We start from the raw sequence: 26801 nt of genomic DNA on the forward strand, positions 1-26801 counted from the left end.
TGATAGCGAATATAATAATTTTTTAAACACCACACAATGCGGGCAACAAGATTAGAACCTAGGAGTCTAGGATCTCCTAGCAACCAACTTTGATACCATGTTAGATTACCACTTTACCTAAAAACTTGAGCTTTTAGGTTGTGGGTCAACAATGTATATCAAGTTTTAATAGCCTCATTGTGGTGTGTAGGTTTTGGATTTTTCAGAGGGGCTAGTTTTCAGGAGTTACAAAGATATTGGAGGAACATGGTGGCTTGTTGATCTCCTCTCTTTGTTGATCTTTTTTTGTTTATTTCTGGTTGTCCCTGATTTTCTTCAGGAGATGTCTCATTCTCCCTCTTGTAAATTCTTTCCTTATTGTTCTTGTGATATAGCAGTTGTCTTTAGATTATTATATATTTATAATATTATAATTCTACCATAATATGATTAAAATTAGTGTAACATATTTTAATGTAATACTATTGTATTATTTTAATGTAGACCCATTGTGGTCCGCCCCTTCCCTAGAGCCCGCATATGCGGGAGCTTTGTGCACCGGGCTGCTTTTTTTTTTTTTGAATTTAACAATATTTTTCTTATTTTTAATATTTCAATTATTTATCTATGAACTATAAATATTAAAAATAGTATGTGATAATATTATATTATATTATTTAATAGATATTATAATATAATAGTATAATATAATGTAATATCGTGTTATAATATAATATATTACTATACTATGGCATTGTTATGTTAATTGTATTATGGTATAATATAAGTATATATCAGTTAGTCTCTTATAACTGGCCATAAGCTTTTCTTAACTACTCAGAAAACCTCTTACTTAGTAATTAGTGTTATAGGTTGATATACATTGTTGGCCCACACCTAAAAGCTTAAGCTTTTAGGTAAAGTGGTAGTCTAACATGGTATTAGAGTTGGTTACCAAGAGCTCTTGTGTTCATGTCTTGTTGCCCGTGCTTATTGTGTAGTGTCTAAAAAAATTATTGTATTTCCCTGTAATGGGTGTATCTATCGTGTGTTTATCTCTCCATGTGCTGTTGGGCTGCATGTGTGGGGGAGTGTTAAAGCTTGATATGCTTTGTTAGTTATCTGACGTTTTGTACATGTACTGTTATTTCTTTCTTAGCTGGATAATATCTTTTTCATATTTACATCTTTGCCTTTAATTATAGTTATTGCACCTTCCTCATTCTTCTCCATTGTTGCTTCTTATATTAATAAGTTAGGGCTATTATTGGGACTATCAACAATTACAAACCTTATGTTTTCTTATGAACTATAGCGCTAGGCTGCATATGGATCAAATTTTACGGAGGCATCTTTCATCCTCTTGTGGGGGAGGCTTGTACTTGTAGATGGTGTATAACTAGGTCTCACAAGGTCTACATTCTCACGGCACACCTTGACACTGTGATGGCACCAAATCTAACTTGGTTAAGCCAACGACACACAACCTAAAATTTGTTGGTTTTTTCTTCAAGTGTGTGTGAAGAAATTATGACATACACAAGGCAATTGTATTACAGGAGCAAGACCTCCCAACCTTATTCTTATCTGATCATTAACTGTTTTAACTGTAAACCCTGCTGCTGATGCACGCACTGGTTTTGAATGAATGGAATAATATTCCAAGGGAATAATATTCCCAGTTGAAGAAGTAGTCAACTAATAGTCCTCAGTTTAGAACAAGTCAACTAATAGTCCTCAGTTTTTGAAACTTGTTTCATAATCAGTTAATCAACTTTTCCCTTATGTATTTGTGTGTGCCTAGACCCCGGAAGCAAAAAGAGGAGGACATTGCTATCTGTGAATGCAAATATGATGCCAACAATCTTGATAGTGCGTGTGGAGAGAGGTGCTTGAATGTATTAACCAGCACAGAATGCACACCTGGATATTGCCCCTGTGGAGTCTACTGCAAGAATCAGGTCAGTATGAGGTTTTCATCCTGTAACAACTTGATTGAAAACAAATTAAAAGAGATCACAGTGGATCCCTCTCTCTGTATGTGTGTGCGTGCGCATGTGTTTGTGCACACATGAGTTAAACAATCATAGGTAATTAATCAGTATTAATGTAGAAAACAATTTTTGAGTGTTAAAAATCACATTTTCAATCTCATAGTCTCTTTTTGGCATGACCAACAAAATGGGTAAGATGTTTGATTGTGAAAAAATCACTAGCTTGAACATAGTCGCCTTTTGCATGGCAAAGAAATCTCATAATGTGGTTGGCACTGAACAAATCACTAGGTTGAGCATCTTTGTATGTCTTGAAATGAACAAATTGCAGATTAAGACAACTGTCCCCTTCTCCCTTTTCCTCCAACTTAGGCTATCTATATCACGCATATTAGGTGTGAGTGTGACTTTTGAAATCATGGATTTATATTTTATTTTATTGTACTCATTTTGTAGTTTTATTTTGCAATCAATGGTTTCTAGGTCTTGTTTGGCCCTATTAATTCATGAGGTGGAGGGCATTCCCTTTATTTGAGAAATGTCTCTTTTAATAATTTTATTATTTTCGAAATATTTTGTAAATATCTGTATACTTTTTAATATTATAGGTATTGCCGTATTGGATACGTTATGGAATGGTTAGATGCGTTTTATTGTGAATTTGGACTCCCCTCCTCTCTCCCTCTATCTCACATTCAATCTGCAATATTCTTTCTTCTTCCCTTCCTATCTTCTTCTCTCTCTTCTATATTTTGTCCCCCCCCCCTCTCTCTCTCTCTCTCCTTCTTCTTCTTCTTCTTCTTCTTCTCCCTAAGCATCAGTTTGTTTTAGGTGTACAGTGTACTAATCACTAGCATACTTTTGAAGCTTAATACATATTTTCTTGCATTCTTATTTTGATTAGGTAGAAGAGTGATTTGATTCGGTAGATATTGATTTCTAAGGCTTGATGGATATTGATAGTCTCGTCAGTCTTCACTTTTTTATGAGAAGGTGCAATTATGCCTTTACAGTGAGGGGCTGGTTTTACCTTTTTTTTTTTTTTGTTCTAAATTTTCGAATTGTGAATAATGGAGTTATATTGGTTTTAACTGTTTTAGGTTATGTTTTGTTATTGTGCAATTTATAGTAGAATGAGGTAACTCTTGCCTATAGAAACTCTCTGAGTTAATTATGTTGTTTACACTTTACAGTCTATATTATTCCTATGTCTATTAAGTTACAATATTGACTTCCTAATGTTTGGTTGTATTTCTGGAAATTATAGTGGTATTAAATGTGTTAGAATCTTATAAAAGCAGGGGTGAGGTGGAACAGGGACATAGCACCTATTCTATTCTCTGTTTTGTTGTTGCTTCTGATTTTGTAATTCTCTTCTCCCTATTCTTCCACCATCATCTTTACTGTATTAACTATTTGCATTATGGGCCCTTCACAGTCAGATTATGACTGCCTCCTTTATGTGAACGTGCTTAAGCGCAAACTTGTGAGTTACCAATTGAAGCGCTTTTTGTGTAGAAAGAAAAATCATATCCTTATAGCTCTCCTTTGTAACTTCCTTTATTATGGTTGAAGACAAATTATTTTTTTCTACTGATATAGTGGACAGTAGATAAATTGACTTTTAAGATTCCCTTCTTCCTTGTAAATGCCCCCCTCCTCACGCCTCCAAACCCCCCACGCCAAGTGGTGCATCACCTTCATGGATAGAGACTCCTGATTTGTTGTTGTATATTTCCAATAAGTTATTGATTTTTTTTTTGCTATCCAATTGAAATATCAATAATGAAGTTTTCAAATTTTTGCATCTTTCTCATGTTGCCCTTCTAAAAGCATGGTGCTAATGGCTTGTATTATTTATTTATTTCTTTCTTAATTTGAAAGGTGATATGGTAAAAAATATATATTTTTAAAATTTAATTTTTTTAAAAAAAGTTGACAAGGATTTTGAGATGCCTTGTATAATATTTTGGGTCTGACTTAATTTTGTGCGCTATATGTTCACTGTTTGCAGAGATTTCAGAAATGTGAATATGCAAAAACGAAGTTGTTCAAGACTGAAGGCCGTGGGTGGGGTCTTCTTGCTGATGAAAATATAAAGGTAATCTGTTATTTCTGAACCATAGAATGGGCCTTAGCAAGCTACTCATATTCAGAGCTAGTTGAAGATTCATTTGGTTAAGTCACTTGGCTATTGAAGGTTTGAGTATGATACAACATTTTTTTCTTTTATAAATCTATCATAACATCATGTGTACATGTAGATCTGAAGGCTCTTTGGTGTGAGAAGAAAAGAACTAAAATTGAGGATTATTGTATTCAATTATAATTTTATCTATTTTGGGAAATTAGAGGCTTATTTTATAATTTTATTTTTCCAAGGATTTATTGTTTAACTTTATTTCAGATTTAATGTTATTTCTCTTTATTGGTTTCCTTGTATGGTTTCTGCCTTGCCAATCTGTCTTGCGTCAATATTATAGCCTCCTCTTGGTCTACCTGCTGCAGTTGTCTACACTCTACAGCCATCTTCAACCACTGACGTCATTGCTTCTCCCGCTGCTGAAACCCTGGCCCACCATCTTCCCCAGCCTGCAGCTCAACCCACAATACCCGATTCGTGGCCCTTCTTCACTGATCACTGTCATATAAAACACGTGTTCAAACCCCCTGTACCAGGGTCCAAATAGTCCAATCCTGTACCAGCAGACAAAAAGGAGATCACTGTTCCATGCAGCAAGGTCATACATCCTGCCCCATAGGCATTGCTCTGGCCTGAATTGGGGAGAGAAGGTGTGCCTTTATTGGTTAGAAGTAGTAATTTATACTTTTCTTGTTTGGAAGTTTTCTTTTCTTTTATTTTAGGGAAGTATCTTAGGATTGAAATTTGTTTACTCATAGAAGTAGGATTCTTTGTTCTCAAGCAAGTAGCTTATATAAATATTTTTGTCTTTAATTGAACAAACAATTTTGGGAATTGAATTGATTCTGATTAGGGTTAGGGCTTTATCCTTTTGACATCAATTGATATCAAAGCAAGTCAGCCTGCTGCTGCCACCATTGTGGGTCGTAGTGGCTGACCTTCTCCCCCTTCTGTCATTGTAAATTTATAACTACATCCAGCTGAACCCTGTCATGGCTCATCCTAGCCCGTTGCAGTCCTCTATGTTAGGGGTCGTTTGTTTGATCTGAACTGCTTCTGAATAGAAGTTAAATCTGAATTGGTTCAATATTAAGTGAACCTGTCAGACCCGTGAGTATTTAGGAAGACGTATAAATTTGGGCTGAATTCCTCTTTTTCGGTCAGACATGCACCCATGCCCTAACTATATTCAGAGAATCCTTTTCTTCTTCTGCCTCTACTCTCTCTCCCTTCAGCCACGAACGAGCATCAAGGCATCACCACCAACATCTTCAATGGCCTTTGGAATCTCTAGCATTTTGGTTGGCATCTCATAGAAATCACCAGACTTGCAGCAGGGGTAGCCAGGTAGGAGAAGAGTGCTAGTAATAAAGTATTAATGGGGACGACTTCACGACGGGGATCAGCATGCCCTACCTATGTCATTTTCAGATGTTGTGACACGTGAACGGCCTCCAGATGTCCACATTTCCTTTGCCGACATGATGACACGTGGATGACCTCCCGATGTCCACATCGGTTTATAATTGTTTGTGGATATTGAATGGATTATTTGAAGACTTGTTCTGAAGACTTTTCAGTGTGAGAAAGACCCGCGTAGAGATGCTGAAGCAAGTCCGAGTTCAAGACCATGTGGGCCCCACATGGTCTGGTGGGCCCCACACGGCTCCATTAGGCCCACACGAATTGGGTCTCCCTTTGACTTTTGTTTGTATTTAATTTGTAAACATGCAAGACAACTTGCATGCATGTGTATGTTAGGAAATTGTGCGCGTATGTCTAGTGAGTTGGAGTGTTAGTAAGTTGTGCTTATTATTTATTGTGTCTAGAAAGTTGGAGCATTTATTTTGTTAGTAACTTGTAAAAGTAATTAATGTGTCTAGTAAGTTGGTGTCTTTATTATTTGTCTCCCATGCTTGTGTGGGAATTGTTAGTTGTTTAATGTCTTTGCCCCCCCATGCTAGCTAAGTTTATTAATTCTTTGTCCCTCCATGCTAGCTATATATATACCCCTTCATTGTAAGAACTATGTAGAGAGAAAAGTATTGATATTGAAAGGAAATTCCTTTGTTGAAGCTTGTTAAGCTTTGTCCAATCCTTGTGCTTGTGTGGTGAGAGGCTACGTCGTTCTCCTCTGAGATTAGGTGTGAGAGACCACTATTCTGTCTAGCGACTCCTTCCCTATCCCACCTTCACGACTTTCCTCCATCACCCACACGGCCATCACCAAGTTACACCCCAAGGTCGCCAATCCATCATTTCATTTGCTGCATACATATCCATATTTCAAAGTATGCATGAAGAACTTCAGACGAGTTCTAACTATCCTCCAACGCATCCACACGGCCACACCAAAATACCCCCTGCACGGCCACTTCCCCTCCATTACTTTGCTGCGTTCGTTTCAAGGAATTTTCTGGTGTGGTCTAAGACTTGTGTTGACCAACGTCAAGCATCCATAGATTCTCGTTTCTATTTGAACCCCTGTTATATCTTACAGCCCCTGCTATCACTAAACCTTAGTTTCAAATTCCACACTTTCATATTTGATAAACCCTTTGCCTGAAATTCTGAATTCCAAAACTTGAATAGCATATATGATTTCTTAGAATTTCAATATTACTGCTTGCTAGTGTAAATCAATTGTGGAATATTGCTGTGCTAAACACAGAACTTATTTCTTGAAATATTGAAATAATATCTTTGTTGCATATAACTTGATTCCTTTGTGAAAGAACTTATGGGACTTATTTCAGAACAAAATCATACACCCTTTCAAAATCCCAAAACATGTGAAATGTCCTCTGGTTTATTGTGTTTATGTTCGGATAATTAAATTCTTAATTTAAAGTGTATTGAGTGTATGTGCTTGTGAGGGTTGAATCAGTAGGACATAGGTCGACCATTCCCGTCCTACGTCACTTCATTTGGTGTGAAGGAGAACAAGCCAAAGTCCACCTTCTTTTTCTTCATGTTGAAGACCCTGCGTAAGTTGACACCAGATGGATCCAAGGATAACTCCGACATAGAGGAGGCTTATTGTCTACATAAAGGAGGAGACGTTTCTCCTTCTCCTAAATCCTAGGTAATTAAATAAGTTAGCTAATAAAATTAATTTTGATTTGAGGCCAGGCATGTTAATTGAATATATATATATATTAGTTGGTTAGTGATGCAAAATTTTTGGGTGATGAAAATTTTTCTAAATTTTTATATTTTCTTTAAAGTGCACTGTTATAGTATTTTATACCATTTTTTTTATTTTTAATTTATTTTAAAATTTTTTAAAGCCTGATGAACTGACAATTATTTAGCACTAAACTTGTAAAATTATTCATATTCAGATGTCTAATCAGACCAACTGTCAAACTAGCGAATTTTTTTAGTGTTCAGTGGTTGAATCTGACTCTGAATCCAGTTAACTAATTCAGAATTTAATTTAGATTTCAGAAGGCACTTAATTGTACTAAACAGTGCTTAGTCATGTTCATCACTCCGCAACTTGCACCGGAGGTCATGAAGGAAACCTTTGAGGGAGCATGGGTGGTAGTGGTGGGGTTGAGTCATGACATACAAGGTGGGGCAGCTGCTGTAGAAATTTAACTTGAAGTAGCTGCTGGTGAGACAGATGGGGGTGAAAAGTTATGGTGGAAGTGGTGTGAATGATGGATTCAATTCCATTCCATGGCAAGAATGCTTCTTGAGGAAACTGGAAAATAGATGAGCGTCCTGTGAAGATAATGATGCAGAGATGAGAAGGAGAAAGTGGCTCCAGCTGGTTGCCACTTAAGAAGTCAAATGAGAAATGCACATAAACAGCTGGCTCCCGCTTACAATTTCATATTCAAAAGAAAAATAAAAAGAAAAAAGAGAGATTCCAATACATATTGTGGAATTTAATTAGAAATGCAGCCTGCTTTCAATTTCTAGGACTACTTAGCTATCATAGTTTCAATTTTCAAATCCCTTAGCATGTGTATATAAAGGCTAATGTCATGGTCGAATGGGACAGGTCCACGTACTGAACAATTCTTTAGTTCATTGTCTGGTCCATGTTCAAAAACATTGAATGCGACTGGTAAGATGCAACTTGACAGTAGCAAACGGCTTCTTATCATTTTTTAGCAGTTACTTACTATGACAGCTGGACTAGGCCCCATGGATAAGTGAAAAGGAGTCACAAATGCCAGTCTCTTTGGTTCTGTTTGCTTTCCTGAGGGTACTCATGGTGCTGCATATCCCTGAGAATTAATGTGTATTCCCAAGAGGGGGGTGGGGGTGAATTGGGTTTTTAAAAATTCTCTTAATAAGTTAAGTTTACAAATACTTTAGTTAAGTATTACCCGTCTAATTAATTTTCAACAGTCACACAATCACAATAATATTGATCAGCGACCTCACAAGCACAGCCAACAATCCTTTGTATGAAAATATATTATCACAATCCAAATTCAACCTTTCAATATTAAAGATCAGCTGTTCAATTCCAATAACTATCAAGATAGAATTTTATAAGATTGATCTCAAACAACCCTGCAATATATTCAGATTTACAAGGTTTATTTCAACTAATATTCTCAGAACTTCAATATTCAGAATTTCAACCAACTCCCAATACTCAGCAATTCAGTATTCAAATATAACCTGATTTTTCAAACCAATAAACAATCAATAGAGATCCTTTGATTAAAGACAATCAGTATTCCTGCAATTCCCAAATATTCAACAAGTTCTTAACAATTAAAATAAGCATACATGCAGTTTTTATACTTGCAAGAATGTAAAGAGATTGAGGGAAGAAGAGAAGAACACTGGATTTTTTACAAGGTTCGGTCAGCGGCCTAAGTCCTTGCCCTAAGCAACACACTGTGAGGATTCCTTTCCAACTTCTTTACCAGGCGAAGTTACAACCTCTCTCTGTTCAAGGTGGAGATCTCTTTCTAACGAGAACACTCTCTCACTAGGCAACGATCCAACAATCCTGAATCGTCAAGAAAACAAAAACAAGGAACAACTTTGTTTGTACAAGTAGAACTCTCACTTAGAGCAGATTTGTACAATTGAAAATCAATATATTTCAAACAATAAACAATATAGAAGATGAAGCTCAGTAGAATATCACCAGGGCTCAGATTAGATTTGAAAATCTCAGTAAAATAGATTAGAAAACCGTGGGTTGTATCAGCAAAAGCACAACAATATTTCAGTAAGAATTTCAGCAGGAGAACTCTGAATTTGTAATTCGTATGTGCTTGATCGTTTTGTAAATTTTGTTAAAAAATAAGTATTTATAGAATAATAAAGCATATTACCATTTTCCCCAAGTTTCTTGCCGTATTTCTCAAGTATTCTCCAAGTTTGGGAGTCAAGAAATCAGTTTTGGAAACTTTCCCAACACCATTTTAAAGTTAAAACTTGAACTTCAGTCTACTGTGTCTCGAAAGTCAGTCGCCTGAGCTTTTTAAGTTCAGCGTATTTTGAAAACTCAGTGTTGAGTCAGTTGAATGGACGTCAAATGGTCAGTCGCCTGTCTTGGCTCTGTTTGCTTAAAATTTTCCGCATAAAATGTCAGTCGCCTGATGAAAATCCATCAGTCGCCTGTCCTGCTTGCAGCTTATGTGTTTTTCAAAATTTTGATTCCAAAACTTTAACTTTTAATCTTGGAAAACGTAAGTGAGACTTTTAAAAATATTTTCCATGATTTTTTAAAATCAGGTCTCTAAGTCAACTATAGTTCTTAAGATTTTCAAACATCCATACTGAAATTGTGAAGTACTTACATGAGACTTATATATGATCAAACTCTCTTAAATACTAAGTCTTCATGCTTTGGCTTGCTCTTTATATCCAACTTGAAGCTTTTTATCTTCAATAAGTGTTAACTTCATCAGTCCTTTTAACTTTAAGTACAAGCTTTATTGAAATTTTTCAAACACTCAATCTTGATTGTTATGAAAGCATTTGAGCCCTGAAACTTTACTTAAACAAACTTGTTAAGTACCCTTGATTTTGTTATCTTCAAAACAAGATTCTAACTCTTGTTAGGCCAACAATCCCTTTGATGAATATGAATGTGGAATCAAAATTCCATTACCTGAATTTAATAGGGAAGGGGAAACTGATGAGCTCTACGATTGGCTTATCCAAATTGATATGAATATTTTCACGTATAGAGGAGTTAGGCCTGAGCACAAGGTTAATTTAGCTGTTACTTGTCAGGGGTTATGCTGGTACATGGTTGACATATATCTGGATTCTGATTCATGAGCCCTATTCTTGGTTGGAATCGAATGAAAGAGGATGGTTGTGTTGGCAGTACTTCATCAGTGGTTCTGAAATTCATACCATTTTAGTTATGCTTGAACTTAAATCCTAGAGTTAGACTGTGTGCTCTTGATCAGCGTGACAAAGATGATACAAGGGAATTTTAGAAACTCATCGCTAGGTGTTAGTTTTATGAGACTGGCTATAGTGCTTTTAGATACATTGGTGGGAACTTAGGCAGTGTATCTAGGCTGGACCATGGGGGAAACCTTTTAATTCTATTGACCAGGCTACTTTTTGTTAAAAATTGAGAGAATTTAAAATTGAAAGAAAGGCATCTTGGAAGCCTACGGTTCATCCTGTTTTCTTTTCTACAAAGGCCTGAAATGTGTAAGTCTGATAAGAACCCTATGGAATCTTATTCTTATGCTGAAAAGGGGCATAGTTATTGGCACTATCTATAAATGTCATGGAGCCAAAAGAAGATGAGGATGATGATAGGACTACGGCTGCAAACGAGCAGAGCTGAGCTTTGCCTTGCTCAAGCTTGTTCAAGAACTTTTTAACCAAGCTCGAGTTTTAGCTGAGCTCAGAATGAGCTTTATTATACTGGCTCGAGCTTGTTTATTATGCAAATGAACGAGCTTACGAGCCCTTACCGGGCCAAGCTTCCGAGATTCTCACTCATAGTTTCATTCTTTTGGAACCTCTCATTTTGAGAGATAAGAGGTTTTGTTAGGCCAAAAGGTGAAAGGGGCTCTTACTAATACTGCTTTAAAGTTGTTTTGCCCCACCAAACTAGCCTATTGGCCCTGAGCATTAGCCTTATCACTAAATTAAAGTTATGAAGTTTGAGTTAAATAATCTTGTGCAAAAATAGTTCCTACTTTTGAGCCCCCTACAATCTATCAAGCTAATTCAACCTTATTAAACTAGTACATAAATGTTTCTATTTTAAGCCTATTAAATGAGACCAAGCCTATAATTGAGTCGCTCATGAGCCGAGATGAGCAGAGCCCATTCATGTTTAGGATTGGCTTGTTTATTAAATGAGCCATAAAATGGGGCTTGGAAATCGCTCGTTTACATGATGAACAAGCTAGAATGAGCTCTTACTGAATCGAGCTTCCGAGCTGCTTGTGAGTGGCTTGGTTCATTTGCAGCCCTGGATAGGACGTGTGACATTAAAGAGGGTATTGTGGAAAAATCAGGTTTGTAATGCAGTTGAGTGTTCTAGTTCTGAAGATGAAGGGAGAAATGCTAGTATTGGATTTCAGAGAAAGGTCTGAAATGATTTCCTAAATTGATTGCATTTATCCGTGAGACTGGTGTTGTTATACACAATGGGAACAGCTGGTTCTCACTATTGCTGATGCAGGAACTTTTCCCGAATCTCTTCTCTTGAGGAGTTGTTCATTAGCTCCATTTAGCTTTGATACGGTCATGGTAGATCTGCTTATGAGGTATTTAGTCTGATTTTGCAGCTGTTATTTCTTGCCTTGTGTTGGTTGATTTATTATTCAGTGAGTTGATCTTCTATTCTTGGTTGGTCCTGGCAGTTCTAGAACCACATGTCAGGAAGAATTTGTTGTGTTATTGCTGGTTCTACTAGACATGGTTTGCAGTCATACAGTTGGTCACAAACATGCATTCTGTTTGCTTTTGGATTCCATCTTCAGCTTCTTGATCCTCTTCTTGTTCAAAGTCAAACTCTTTTGGAAGGGATATTGATGCGGCATGGTTGTACATTCTGCCTGGTAGTGTCGCTCAAGCCTGACTTGGAGGGGCTTGCCAATATTTGTATTTGTTACACTTCAGTAGGAAAAAAATGTAATTGATTTATATTTGCGCTGCTGCAAAAGCTCAAAGTGAAGTCATACAATGAATCCTATCCCAGAGCAAGGAACATCATCTTCCTCTCTGTAAAATTACAAGCATTTTGCTCCTACCAAATACCCCACAAAACAGAAAAGACCGCAGACCTTCACAAAGCTGAATCATCTCTACTCTTACAGAAACCCATACAGAAGATAGCTGACAAATCATCCAGCAATTCTGGACATGCCATTGCTCCCCAAATAAACCAAACAAGTTATTCCAAACCCTCAAGAGAAAAGAACAATGCAGAAAAAAATGGGAAGCAGATTCTGTACTGTCAAAACATAAATGCTGAACTGAAAAATTGCTCGAAGTTAAATGTGTTTTTTGGTTTTGTCTGAAAAAAGTACTGATTATACTGAGTAAGTAAGTCATGTTTGGAAATTCACTTTTATCATAAGTGTTATATAAATGTATGTTATTAATTAAGTAGTATTGTCATATTTTAACGTAGAATTAACATATTATATTTATAATAAAATATGATTTTTAAAATACAACAACAAAACCAAGCCTTAGTCCCACTAAGTGGGATCAGCTATATGAATCCTTTTAAAATAGCGTTATTAAATAAATTAATATTTTAATTACTATTTTCTAATTAACATTTTAATATTTTTAAATTGACAATGTAATTAATACGTATGTGAATTAACACTAATATTTTCTATTAAATAAAATAATAACTATTATTTTATAATTACCGATAATATTATTATTCATTTTTGTTTAACCTGTTCCTATCAACATCATTGATCTTTTTTTTTAAAAATCATTCCAATGGTGTTTCTTCTTCACTTCCCTAATACAACCCAACCCAACCCAAAATTGCACAACCTAAAATGCATCCCTCTGGCAACATTATATCTAACGGCTCCTTATTCCTTAATTTCAATATACCCCAACTCAAAAATGCCCATGGTTGTGGTGGCGGTGTTAGGAGGAGAAGGTGATGGCAGTGACAGAGGAGGAGTAGGCTGGGTGGCAGAGGAGGTTGGTGACAGCTGTGGCAGCTGCAGATGCACAGGCAGAGTGCATAGCAGTGGGGAGAGAGGAAGAGAGAGAGGGGGGAGGGGAGAGAGTTTTGAGAATTTACAAAATTGCCATTTAAATGTCATGCCACCACCTCTCTACAGTGTCGCTTATGTAAGTGGCCAAAAAGCTATTTATATTGCTTCTTGAAATTCACTTTTATTCTTCTTAAATAAGTGCTTCTACGGTGCCACTTTTTTCCATAAGCACTCATTCCAGTGCAAGCCAAACACCCATTTTTTATAGTACTTATTTAGGTGGTACGTGCCATAAGCACTTTTTTTTTTAAGTGCTCCCAAACAGTATCTGAAGGCCTCCTGCTCTGCTGCAGATTGTTGGTGTTAGCTCCATTAAGAATGACAAACAAAATAAAAAGCTTTAAATCTTAGAGGGGCTTTGGCCTTCCAAATACTATGATCAAGCAGAAAGGACAAATTTTCACAAAACAAACGCTCAAAAAAAAGATATACTGGAATAAACTCCATGAAGAATCTAGAACCCCTAGATCAACTGTCCCTCCCAATGTTTTAAAAGGCATACGTGAGGTGTGCCTTGAGGCATTTTGAGCATAAAACACCCTAAGGCGTAACTTGAAAGGCGTAAAGCCTCAAATGCGTATGCCTCAGGGAAAAAAAATGCGCCTTTTACGCCTCAAATGGGAAGGCATATGCCTTTTGGGAGCACCTGAGTTAAATTAAAAAAAAGAAACGTAACAGCCTGATAGGGCTTTGACAAGCGTCAAAACCCCCCTCTCTCGACGAAGCTTCTTTCTTCTAACCTTCGTATCTCTTCGACAACAAATCCACCTTCTCGTGTCTCTCCGACGAGTCATTGACTGCTTCCGAGGTATCGTCTCTACCCGACGACCCCTTCGGAGCTCTCGTCTCTTTCAAAGCTAGGGTCTGGCTTCGAAGACTCCTCCAGCTTCTCGTCTCTCTTTGATGAGTTGACGACCCCTTCCAACCTCTGATCTGCCTCTGACTACCCTTCCGATGTCTCATCTCTCTCCGACGACCCATTCGGACCTCTTGTCTCTCTAGCGACCCTCTACAGCCTCTCGTCTCTCTCTGCGACCCCCTACAACCTCTCTGCTTCGAGTATTCAACTCTCGCTCTCTCTTTTGTTGTTTGTAGCAGACTCCCATGGGACTTTCTGCCAGTGTCTCTAAAACTCTAGCTAGCTGCAGCTGCTTTTGATTTGTTTCAGTTTTCCCTTTTCATTTTTCAATTTTCAGTTTTAATTTCCTGCTGCAGCTGCTGATTGTTCCTGGTCAATAAACAAAAACATGTATGAAGGTGAGTCAAAGGGGCAGAATTCTTTTCATTTTGTAATGTTTTGGCCTATATGATATTTAAAAATTATGTTTTTATTTTTTCTCCATTATTCTAAAATTTTTCTCAATTTTTCACTATATATAAATTGATTTTATTTATTAATTATTTTAAAAAATACAGTCCCAAAATGTTTACGCCTCAATGCCTTAAGGTTTAGGCCTTGCCTCACGGAGGGTAAAACGCCTCACCTTATGCCTTCGCCTTTTAAAACATTGGTCCCACCTATTGGAAGGATGACAACCCTCCAACAAGACCAACAAAGAATGGAGCTCCTCTGTATCCCTATATCATTAAGAGACCTATGAAAGTGGAAGCCCCAAGCAATACTAGCCCCATTAAAGGTGAAAAAGAAAAAAAATAGCTTCTTTATCTATGAAGACGATACACGGGATAAAAAGGAAATGAGAAGTGCAGAAGCACTGAACCAAATGACTTCCCAAAAGTGAATATGGGAACCATAACCCACAGAAAACTGGTATAAAGAGCAAAAAGGGAATATATCTGCGAATTACATCTCCAAGTTCAAAAGAACATCTTATTCCCAAATTTCCAACCCACCCATTCACCTGCATGCTGAAGTTACTTTAAAGTTTTTAACTTCTTCCAAAAGGAATTCTCCTCTAGGGGAAACCACCAAAGTCATCATCCATTAAACCAGTATTTTTGGATGCCTACCAAGACCTAGACCCCCTTCCTCCATGGACCTTTTTCCCTACTAACCAAATGGCACCTATAATGGAATTCTAAAAGTAGACATGAAGGGATAATAGAAAGATAAGTTTGAATGAGAGTGATACGATCTCACCTGAAGTAAGGAAAGCACCCTTCCACACTCATCCATACCTTTAGACACCTCTCTATCACAGGATTCCCCAAAACCAATGGACCTAGGATTACCACCCAAAGGAACCCCTAAATAAGTGAGAGGCCACTCTATAGCACTACACCTAGATAAAGAAGCCAACTTTAAAGGTCAGTAGAACTAAGATTTAACCCTGCATTCTCAATCTTTTGGTTTTCCCCGAATTTGTTTTAAACCAGAAACCTGCTTAAAAAGATATAAAATAGTAAGTGCATGAAAAAAAATATCTTTATTTTGTTTCTAAGAAAAAAGTAGTGTGATCTGCAAACTAAAGATGAGACACCAGTACCCTCTTACTTCCCGCCCCAATTTCTCTTACAACCCCTCTATTTACAGCCCTATTAATGATTATACTCAAGACATCAACCACAAAAACAAGCATGAAAGGAGAAAATGGATCACCATGTTTCACACCCCTTGAAGCTCTAAATCATGACTTAGGTTCTGCATTAGTAATGCTTGAGAAAGGAGCATTCGATGAGCACCCCGTCATCCAAATCCACCACTCACTTAAACCTTTCCTAGCAAGGCCTTATCTAAAAAATTCCAACTAGCATGATCATAAGATTTTCAATATCCAATTTAATTTCAATCCCCTCTCTTCAGATGAACATTCTCATTAGCTAGTAAGATGACATTGACGATCTTTCTACCCCCTACGAAGGCCCTTTGTGCTTGAGAAATACTAATCTGACAATGCACAACTCAACCTATCTGCTAGAATCTTTGGAATCATATTTGAAGTTGGATTTTTTATTTCTGTGCAAGTAACCCTTTTAAAAATTTTTAGCTGTAATTGGACTAAATGCTTTGGGCATTGAATTGATTTTGTGCAAGGACATTTTGGTCCTGCGTCACTATTGCTGTTGGTAGAAGAGATGAGGATGAAGTAGCAGACATCAGGGAAAGAAGAAAAAAGGTTCTTGATCCCACGTGAAGAAAAATCTTTGCTGAAGAAAAGAGAAGAGGAAGAAGCAGGAGGTTGGAGACATAATGTCTTGCTGGAGTTGAATCCCTCTGTTCGCTGGAAGGTGATCGATTCCAGATCTTGATAGTTGGAGTTCTGTAAAATTGGGTAAGAGCAATACAACCTTGTTGCTATGGTCCTTGCTGTTGGAGATGACCTTCAAAAATATTTGCTGCAGTCATTGTTGTTGAAGAAAACTGATGATCATCGACGGAGAGATCTGATCATGGACAATCAGTGGGGCCTTCTTGCTGTTGCAGGGTTTTCTCCCCTTCCACACTCTAACAATTGCAGGAACTGCGTTTCACCTCCTCTCTGTCTGTCTCTATGTGAAGTGTGAACTGAATGTTTGAAATCCCTTACCCTCTCCTCTGTATTGCTCCTATTCTCATACACCCTAATAATCTACCTTTATTACCTTTTTACCTAACAATAGCCAACCTGAACCCAGTGTTCCAAACCTAGCATATTTTCATTACTTGGCCCATAACCCAGCCAACCTCACAATTCAAACCCAAACGATTAGCTAAAACAAGAATCAGCCTTTATCTTCTTCCCACATACTCAAGTTCTTATCCAAAATCCAAATCCATTGTTAACTCATATCATCATGACTGATGGAACCAAGCCCATAATCTATTTACACAATCCTTCAACCCAAGACCAGCCCTAGCCAGCTTCATAAACCGAAAACCAGACTCGACCCTTGACCCCACACGACTGGCCCAGTTTTGAGTCAACTGTTTGTAACTTGAGTCAAGGTGGATGAGTGGTATAACACTAAAAGATAAAGTAAACAATGAGCTTATACGCAATAATTTAGGCATAGCACCGATTGAAGACAAGACAAGGGAGGGGCTGCTTAGATGGTTTAAGCATTTGAAATGCAGACCTAGTAGAGAACCTGTGAGGAGTGAGTTCATTATTGTTTCTGGCATGAAAAGGGATAAGGGTAGGCCTAAAATAACTTGGAATGAGGTAGTGAGGAAGGATTTAATAGCCCTTAATCTAATAGAGGAAAACGATCTCGATTGGGTGAATTGGCAGAAAAGGATTCATGTAGCCAATCCCACGGTTCCCACCTAGTAGGACTAAAGGCTTCTTGTTGTTTCTAACCTGAGTCAGCTATTAAAAAAATAGTAAAAAAGGATGAGGAAAGGCCAAAAAAAATTTCCTTCACTCTTTTTTCATTTTCCAGCTTCCTTGATTCCTTTGTGCTATTTTGTTGGCAAGTTTGAGTCCAGCTTCGGACTATTTGATCTTTGGAATCTAGCAGTTCATCAATCCTTCTATTTCCAATTTTGCAAAGACTTTTTTGTAAGATTTGGAAATATCTTGAAAGATTTGTTGTAGTGTCTATATGTGTGTCGGAATATTGAATTACAATTTACAATTGGGAACTCTAATTTGCCTGTGGAAAAAGTATGTTTGCAGTTGCTAATTTGACTAATTCTATCTACTTCCCAAGTTGGTAAATATTGCAAAGGTGTGTTTGATCTTTTTTTCCAAAATTTTGCATGCTTATCTTGACCAATTCATTTGCTCCCACACCTAGGCGTGAGCTTGCATTTGGACCATGGGCATCAGAAAATTAGTATACCTTCATGATGACACCCAATGTAATCTTGCGAGCCATATTATATCGCGTCCAAGTGAGAATCATTCTGGGAGGAAAACTGATAGCTATCATACTTCTGCATGATGTGTGTATATAAGTCATAAGATTGTCATTGATGATTGGAGTGCAATGGTATCTCTAAATGTGCCCTTGCAGGGTTGAAGTTACAATGAGAACAGCATCCTGATCTCTGTAGGATTCTTTGCATAGGCATTACCATTTTATCTTTCATGCATCTTTGTTTGGTTCCTATAGAAATGAGTATGTACGCTGGTGACATTTGGGGCAGCAACTTACACATGATGCATGTATCTGTTTTTCTTGCTTGCAGGCAATCTGTTATGCTGATAATTTATGTAGATATAATGGCAAGACATTTACATTGAGATCCACAGAAAATAAAGTTCAGCATGCAAGTCTTTACACACTATCTTTAGTGTGTGCCTAAAATAAAATTTTGAGAGTGCACTGATTCACCATCCCAAGAGTTTTGATTTTGTTTAAACTTCCTAGAGAAGGTTTTGGTTTCAAACCCCTTGTACATGCTTGTGCTACCTATGTTGATTATCCTTCTAGTGAAGTTTTCCTGGGTTCTCTCTGTCAAATGATTAAGCTCCTTGCTGATTTAGCATTCAATGGATGACAATGGAAACAATGAAATTGGCTTCTTGAATACTCCTTATAACGTTGTTGGTGATTTGCATGACCAGATTAGGAAACTAGATTCAGCACATGGGATTATGTCTTAGTGTGTGAAGGTGTAGATAACAATTTTGAAAATTCTTTAAGAACCTTTGACATTACTGTGAATTATTTTGACATTAGCAAGCTTATGCATATTTGCTATCTTGCATGTGGATTTGAATGTTACCCTGTTCTGCATGCTGAAGATTTACTTATCGTGTATTTTTGAGTTGCCTTCTTCTGTTGGAGATTTTCCTGCAGGTGGAGTTTTTGTAGCTTTAGCTATTGTCCTTGCTCATCTACCATTTTTTCTGCTGTATGTCAGTTTGTTGAAATTTTGGACTTGCATGTTGCTTGCCTGCACACATATTATCTTGCTTGAGAACCCTGATTCATCATCCTACAACATTTCAAAATTTGAGGTCAAATTTTCACCAACTAGGGGAGAATGATGTGGGAGGAGAGAAGAATAACTGGAGATTATTTTTATTTAATTATTAATTTATTTAGGATTTGTAGGGCTTATTCTGTAATTTACCTTTTTAGGGACTCTCTGTCCTTTCTTTCTATTTGTTTCCTTATTTAGATCTAGAGTTTAAACATATATAAAGGCTTTTGTTGGTATGTTGGTGGAGCTTGCATTCAGAAATTGAAAACCGTAATTGATAAATTTGTCTTTCATTTCAATTCTCTTATTTTTCCATTTATTTCTTCTATTTCACCTTATTTTTCCTTTTTTTTTCTGTTGTGTCAATCTGTTCTGCATTAATTTCTTAAAGTTCTTTTGTGTTGTATGCTACTATAAGCGAATCAACCCTTTTTGGCGTTCTCCGTATATTTCCAGAGACCATGCTACTTCCTCCTACTCATAGAATATGGCAAAAACATCTTTTGAAAGAATTTGAACTTTTTCGACTGTCAAAAGTTCCACTTCCAATGAAATTCACTGTCATGGAACTTCTTTCTCAGAAGATTGACTGATTGGGAGAGTGACATACTTTGTGGAATAGAGAGCACATATACAGTGTTTAAAAATGAAGATATACTAAAATCTATTTTTGATTGTTGGGGTTTGGCAAGATATCTTTGAATGATATTTTAGAAGCATTGGTTTTATCTTGTTTTATGTAGTACGGCAGGATCAATGAAGTTGATCTGTCAACTAGCGTTCTTTGAAGGCTTATTTATTTTGATACTATTTTTCTTATGTCTGATTCAGGCTGGATGGTTTATTATTGAATACTGTGGGGAAGTAATTTCTTGGAATGAAGCGAAGCGAAGGTCCCAAGCTTATGAAACTCTAGGTGAAAAATGTTAATCAATTGATAAACATTTTACACTTCTACAGAAATGCACTTTTATCTATTAATTTGGCTTGATGCAGGCCTCAAGGATGCATATATTATTTCTCTTAATGCCCAAGAATCTATAGATGCCTCCAAAAAGGGAAGCCTTGCTAGGTTTATAAACCATTCATGGTAAGCTGCTTAGGCAGAATGTCAACTTGATGAAAATGAGGTATCTAGTATTCATTCATAATTCGTGGGCCTAAACCATTTCTTGTTATGTTGTGCTTAATTGTGCTGGTCTTTAATTGATATATTTGGAATTTTTCAGCCAACCTAATTGTGAGACAAGGAAGTGGACGGTTTTGGGGGAAATAAGGGTTGGGATATTTGCCAAGCAAGATATTTCTTTTGGAACCGAACTGGCATATGATTATAATTTTGAATGGTATGGGGGTGCTAAAGTTCGCTGCCTTTGTGGAGCAGCTGGCTGTTCTGGATTTCTTGGGGCAAAATCTCGTGGTTTTCAGGTGAATCAAAAACATCGGGACTATTATGTTTTGACAAAAGATGCAACATTATGTTTGACATGTGTTTGGTTTACAGAACTGAAGGTGTGAATTATAAAATCAAGTTGTAAGAAAATCACTGGGGCAGTCTTGTATGCTAATACCAAATTGAATTGTCCCATTCCATTTAGTTTCAAAATTCAAGCTCTTGTTGATGTTCTGTACTGGTTTTTAAATCCTTCTTATGACATATGTATCTTCAATTTTGTTGTCAACTTTTGATATTTGCGCCAGAAGCATTAGTTGAGGTTGTTGGTTTATGTCTTCTGAAATATATGTATGATTATGTTACTCTGTGGTGTAGTGGTGGTGATTGTTATTTTTCTATGCAAGAGAAATCACCACAAGGGAAATGGGTTGCAAAGCCGGGAGCCAAAAAGCTACATTATCTAGGCTGTTGAGGACTGGAGAAGAGATTTTGGAGTCTTATAACTCACATTTCTCCCTCTCCCTCACTTTTATTTTCTGCACTGAAGGATGTGAACTGTTATTAACATCATTTTGGAAAGAAGGGCTATAAAAATACCATTTGTTGTTTTCTTTTTGGATACTCTATTTTCAAAATTGAATTCTAGTAATTAGTGAAAGTATACATGCTATAATCATAGTATTATTAAATAATTAATTAATGTGAGGTGGTAATGAATAATTGCTGTAATTAGTAGAATAATTAGGGAAAGAACACAGTTCAATAGTTTTTTTTTTGGCATTGTAGCATTTGAGTAGTGAATTTTGATGCCATTGTTTATTTATGTTGTCTGTTTTAGGGGCCGTGGTTTCATTTGCTTTAGTTGGCCATTACCAGGCTGCATGTGTGCTTTTTATAGATTATAATAATTTGACATTAACTTATTATTGCCTTCTCTGGTTAAAATTTACCTGTGTTGAAGGTGTGGAAAGTAACATTGTGTGGTAGGTCCAACATTTAATTATGCTCTTTTTTCACGCCATTTTTTCCTCTTAGGGGACGGCAGGGGGTAAGCAAGGGTGGTGGAGATTATTCACTGTTAAAAGTGAAAATGTTATTTTAGTAATTAGGTGGTAACTGTGGTGTGCGTGGTGGATATTTTTGTTTAGCTAGGACTCTAGAGAGGATGGTGCATGACTCTCTTGGTCATATTTTAAGGAGAATCTGAATGCACTGAGTTAGTTGGAACTTGGGACTTGGGAGTTTGTTAGCAGATGTGAATCTGAAGGGTGGTTGGGGCTTGGTAATGTGCTTTTTAAATAACAGAAAATGGTTGTGGAGGTTCCCATTAGTGGTTAATTCCTTACGGCACAAGGTGGTAAAAAAGTATGGTATGATGGGTGGGATTATAGAGTAAGTTGCATTGTTTCTCATGCAACTCCCTCTAAGTTTGTCTCCTAGGTTGCTTGTTTTTGTTTCCCCCCACCCATTTCAAAGTGGGCAACGACAACGGGGTTCAATTTTGGGTGGACACCTGGCTGGGTGAGGGTTTCTCTGGAGTAGATGGTGCCTTGTTTGTTTTAGCTTTCTACCCTTTCACAATGCACCTATTAGCACTTTCTTTTCTTTTGAGGGGGCTTATCTTTCTTGGGATTTCCTTCTTTTATTTTTGGGGAATCCTAATGAAAGAGAGGTCAATGAGGTTAAACCACCTTTCTTAATGCTCTGGGATCATTTTGTTCCTTTCAATAAAGATGGGAGGTTTTGGGAAGGCAGTTCTTCAGGTCTCTTTTCTAGAGGGCGGGCCTTGGATCAAAGGTAAGGTTGCTTCTTTGTGACCGGTTGGTCTTGGGTTCGAGTCCAAGGAAACAGCCTCTTTGCATAAAAGTAGGGGTAAGGTTGCGTACACTGTGACGACCCTCCTCTTACTCCTGCAAAGTGGGAAGCCTTATGGTTTGGGGACACTTCAGTTCTTTAGGTCTCTTTTCTACTAAATCTTTCTTCCTTCACCTCCTTATATCTCCCTGTCCTCGTTTCTTACCTAGGAGCCACATCATTTGGAAGGGTGAGGTTCCCTTCAATATTCAGATTTTCATTTATGGTGAGTATTAATACGATTAACATACATGATTTGTTATAGATTAGAAGTTTTCAAGGTTTTCAGCCCCAATATATGTTTGATGAGAGTCCAATGAAATGAATGCACACGTCTTCATTCATTGTAGGATGGAAACCCATCTTTAGAGTTCTATCTCTTGTTTTAGTGAAGATTGGATGCCACCTCGGCGAGGGGCGAATTTTTTGTTGTCAGATATTGGGGTTTCAGCAAGACTAGGAGGGGACAAGCATTGTAGCATAGTGCGGTTTTTGTCATTTTGTGGACCCTTTGGACTCAAAAGGAATGCGAGAACTGTCAAAGATCGCACGACTTCTCCTAATCTGTTATGGGACAGAGTATTGTTCTTGGTGTCATTGTGGGCCTATACCTTTGGGTTTTGTTTATGATTTCGGAGCTTGATCTTTTATTGGAGGCCAGCATTACTATAATTTATTTTATTTCTCAAGATAGTCGTAAGAGAACATCTAGTATCTCATTCTCCTCCTATTATACTTTTTTGCCTCATTAGTATTCTTTTCTTATCCAAAAGAAATTAAAAAATTCCTTAAGTGTGTTATCAGTTAGTCAATTAACAAAATCTAGTTTTGCTTGAAACCGTCTTTCCATCTCATTATAGTATTCAGGATCTCTAGACATAGAAGAGGATTACTAGAGGGCTTAAGAAGGATGGCTTGTACTACTTTTTGTTGGTGGTGGCAGATTTAGTTCTTGCCATACAACTTCATCATGATGTTTCTTTGGACTAGACACGCTTATTTGGCTCATTCATCTCTTCAAAAACTGCGAGATATTTTTCTCATCGTCAAGCCTATTTCTCGTTTTGAGTGTTCTTGCATCAATTAGGAAAGCATAGTAAGAATTTTCATTGGGACTCTTTTCCGTCTAGAGTTGAGTCTCGAAGTAAATCGTGGTTTTCTTTAATTCATTTGGATATTTGGGGTCTGCATTGAGTCAAGATTTTGGATGGATATCGATATTTTATGTCCTTTGTGGTGATTTTCACGTATGACTTCAATTTTTTTTTTAAAAGACTCACTTGGATTTTTTAATGTGTTCACGCAATTCTACTTGGAAATTAGAACTTAGTTGGCTTTCTTATTCATATTTTTCGATTTCATGATGCACTTGAATTTGTTCAAATTGAGCTTTAATCTTTTTTCTTGGCCAAAGGGATTATTCATCAAACATCGTGAGTACATAGTACATACCCCTCGGCATAATGGAGTTGTTGAATGGAAAAATAGACAATTATTTGACTTAGTATGGTATTTACTCTTTCACATGCAAGCTCCTAAAATCTTTTCAGGACTGATGCTCTCCTTACAGCCTATGTTTGTTTAAGATGGCACCCAGTGTCCTAAGGATTTCTTTCATCATGTACCTAGAAAATGTTTTTGTCGTGTCTTGTGTGTTTGGGCACACATGTTTCTTTCATGATCCATGTAAAGGCATACTCATTAGGACAAATTCTCTCATTGTGTTATTAAATGTGCCTTTGTTGGTACTTGGGAACTCAAAAAGGATATAGATGTCATGTTCCCATGCTCACAGGAACTATGCAAATGTCATCTTTTTCCAGGGGACACCTTATTTCTCAAGTGCCCGGTCCTCGTTACATGAATCTATTTGGTGTCTATTAGTGATTTATGCACCCCCCCTCTTGTGTGTTGATCCTCTTGTTCCTACCCTTAGTCCTATAAAGAAACTTCTACTCCTCCCAGTCGACTAATGAACCAAAGAAACTATGGCTTTATGAGCGACAAAGAGTGGCACATACATCATTACCACCATGCTGTCACCACTTCTGCCAATCACTATCTTGAATTCTTGATCTAGAGATCCGTCCCCACGTGACTTCATTTTCATATTTTACTAGAACTTGTACTCAATAGTTTTTAGTTGCTTATCCTTGTGCTCATGTTCACATTCCCATTATTATGCGTTTTTTTGCCTTGTCTATTTGTTTGTTCCTATACCTTTCTCACATGTTGAAGCGCTTGGTAACCCTTGGTGGAAGGATGCAATGAAATGCCTAGATCACTCGAGAGACATGGGGCTTGGTGGATCTTCCTCCTATTAAGGAGTTGGTTAGGTGTCATTGTGTTTGCATCCTCAAATATCTTTGTGGCAATTGTATTGAATGGCTTAAGACTCAAGTCATTGCTAAGCGGTACGTGCAAACATACTGAATTGATATTTTGAGACCACATCTCCTATTGCTCGACGATTTGTTTATTGATCTTGTTGGTAGTTTGTTTTTGGTTGCCCTTATGTGGATGTGAAGAATGTCTTCTTGTGTGGGGAATTGGGTATTTGTTACAAGAGGTGTACACATAATAACCTCCTAAGAGTGTCGCTCAGCGGGAGAGTTGTAAGGTATGTAGGTTGCATAAGGTCATTAGCTGTCTCCTTGAACTTGATTTGACAAATTTAGTATGGTTTACATTTAGATTTTTCAAGTGCTACTCTCATCAATCTTTCTCCACAAAAAAGAGACTAAGTGTTATACTTCAAGTGGGAAAAATCTTCAAATCATGGAGTTTGGTACTTCGATATTTACCTGGCATTGAGATTGTACGATGTAAGAAAGTGAAAGTATACCTTGGACTTGCTAACTGTGAATGGTATGTTGGGAGCTCAACCAGTTGATACTCTTATGGTACCTACTGTGACATTGTATTGGGATGTTTGACCTTGGATTCATCAAAATCAGCATGACAAAGAAGCAAGGAAATTAGGACCATAATAACGATTTCCCGTTTGAGTGCAAGAGTATTGGATAATACATTTTATAGCATGAGGATCCAACTTATCTACCCTTGAAATTAATTGATGAACAAAGGACATGCACCCAAATATACAAGGAGGTAGTGAGAACATGGAGCGTTTGGGAAGAGAACATTGTAGGGCATTTTACTACCAAGGACAAAAGATGGCATTCCGTTGATAAGACAGTGAGTATAGCATCACTCCATAAGCATCATTCTATAATGCTTTGGGAACATTCATTTGATACAAGAGAGCACGAGTGATGTTGAGGATATGCCTACATTTCTTCTATATGACTCATGTTGTTGTTGGAGTGTGGGCACAAGATAACCCCTGAATTACTGCATTTTTTCATATAGGTAGTAAATTGGTTACTAAAGTACTACTAACATTACCATAATTTGAATCTCAAAATTGATCTATTGGGTTGGACTCAAACTGGTCACTTTTCTGATCCAGTTGATGTTTGCGAACTAGCTATGGGCTGAACCAAGGTCAACTTAGCTAGGCTCGGCTAACTCGGTCTAATTTGAGAGGACTTGTTGAACTGGGTGGGTTGGCCTAGTTCTTATTAGTAGGGAAAAGAGATGGCATGGTTTGCATGAGGCCGATGTTGAACCCAGGACCTCACACTGGAAGGACAGTGTTGCGCTGAACCAAGAACCAGCTTGTGTTCAATATCACAATGAGTTATATTTATAGTCAATTTATTTCGTATCTATATACATACCCTTGCTTTCATATGTAATTGCCCCTAGCCTAGCCTTTGAATTGATTTTTTTTACTTAAATTACCTTCCTACGTTTGAATATTTTTTGACTCTTAATGTGAACTTTACTATTTAATAAATTTCAAGAATATTTATAAAATAGAAAATTATAAAATTTCATCTAAATTATTTCCTGCAGTTATTTTTTACTATAATTAGCTAATAGTTAATTATGAGTCTGATGATATATTTGTAATATTATAATCAATGTGAGGAGGAGTTAATTATTGTTTTTGACATGAAAAGGGGTAGGGGTAGACTTAAAATAATTTGGAATGAAGTAGTGAGGAAGGATTTAATAGCCCTTAATCTTATAGAGGAAAACTCTCTTGATCAGGTTAATTGGTGGAAAAGGATTCAGTTGTCAACCCCACCTAGTGGGACCTAAGGCTGCTTGTTGTTGTTGTAATAATACTATTATTATTGTTATTATCCAACTTACTACATAAGAGTATTTTTCAATTTCTATTATTCTAATTTTATTTTTATAATAATTATTATTGTATGATCCTGACATTACCTGTTTGACCACGGATTTGATCCACTAGACCAACCTGGTGAAGTACCGGTCCAAGTTTTAAAACCATGGAAATTACCATTATGAAGTATTATGACATTTAAGTTAA

The 26801-nt window shown here is 37.0% G+C and overlaps 1 protein-coding gene across 1 annotated transcript in view; it reads left to right on the forward strand.

The window, feature by feature from the left end:
• LOC131162306 (histone-lysine N-methyltransferase ASHH1) overlaps nucleotides 1-26801 on the forward strand; it is an 86443-nt gene that overhangs the window by 32532 nt on the left and 27110 nt on the right. The window contains exons 4-8 of the mRNA XM_058118636.1: nucleotides 1784-1940; nucleotides 3988-4074; nucleotides 19975-20059; nucleotides 20140-20233; nucleotides 20373-20571. Coding sequence (XP_057974619.1) covers nucleotides 1784-1940; nucleotides 3988-4074; nucleotides 19975-20059; nucleotides 20140-20233; nucleotides 20373-20571 — 622 coding nt within the window. The remainder of the gene's footprint in view (nucleotides 1-1783; nucleotides 1941-3987; nucleotides 4075-19974; nucleotides 20060-20139; nucleotides 20234-20372; nucleotides 20572-26801) is intronic.

This window comes from Malania oleifera, chromosome 8 (assembly GCF_029873635.1).
Source record: "Malania oleifera isolate guangnan ecotype guangnan chromosome 8, ASM2987363v1, whole genome shotgun sequence".
NCBI lineage: Eukaryota > Viridiplantae > Streptophyta > Magnoliopsida > Santalales > Ximeniaceae > Malania > Malania oleifera.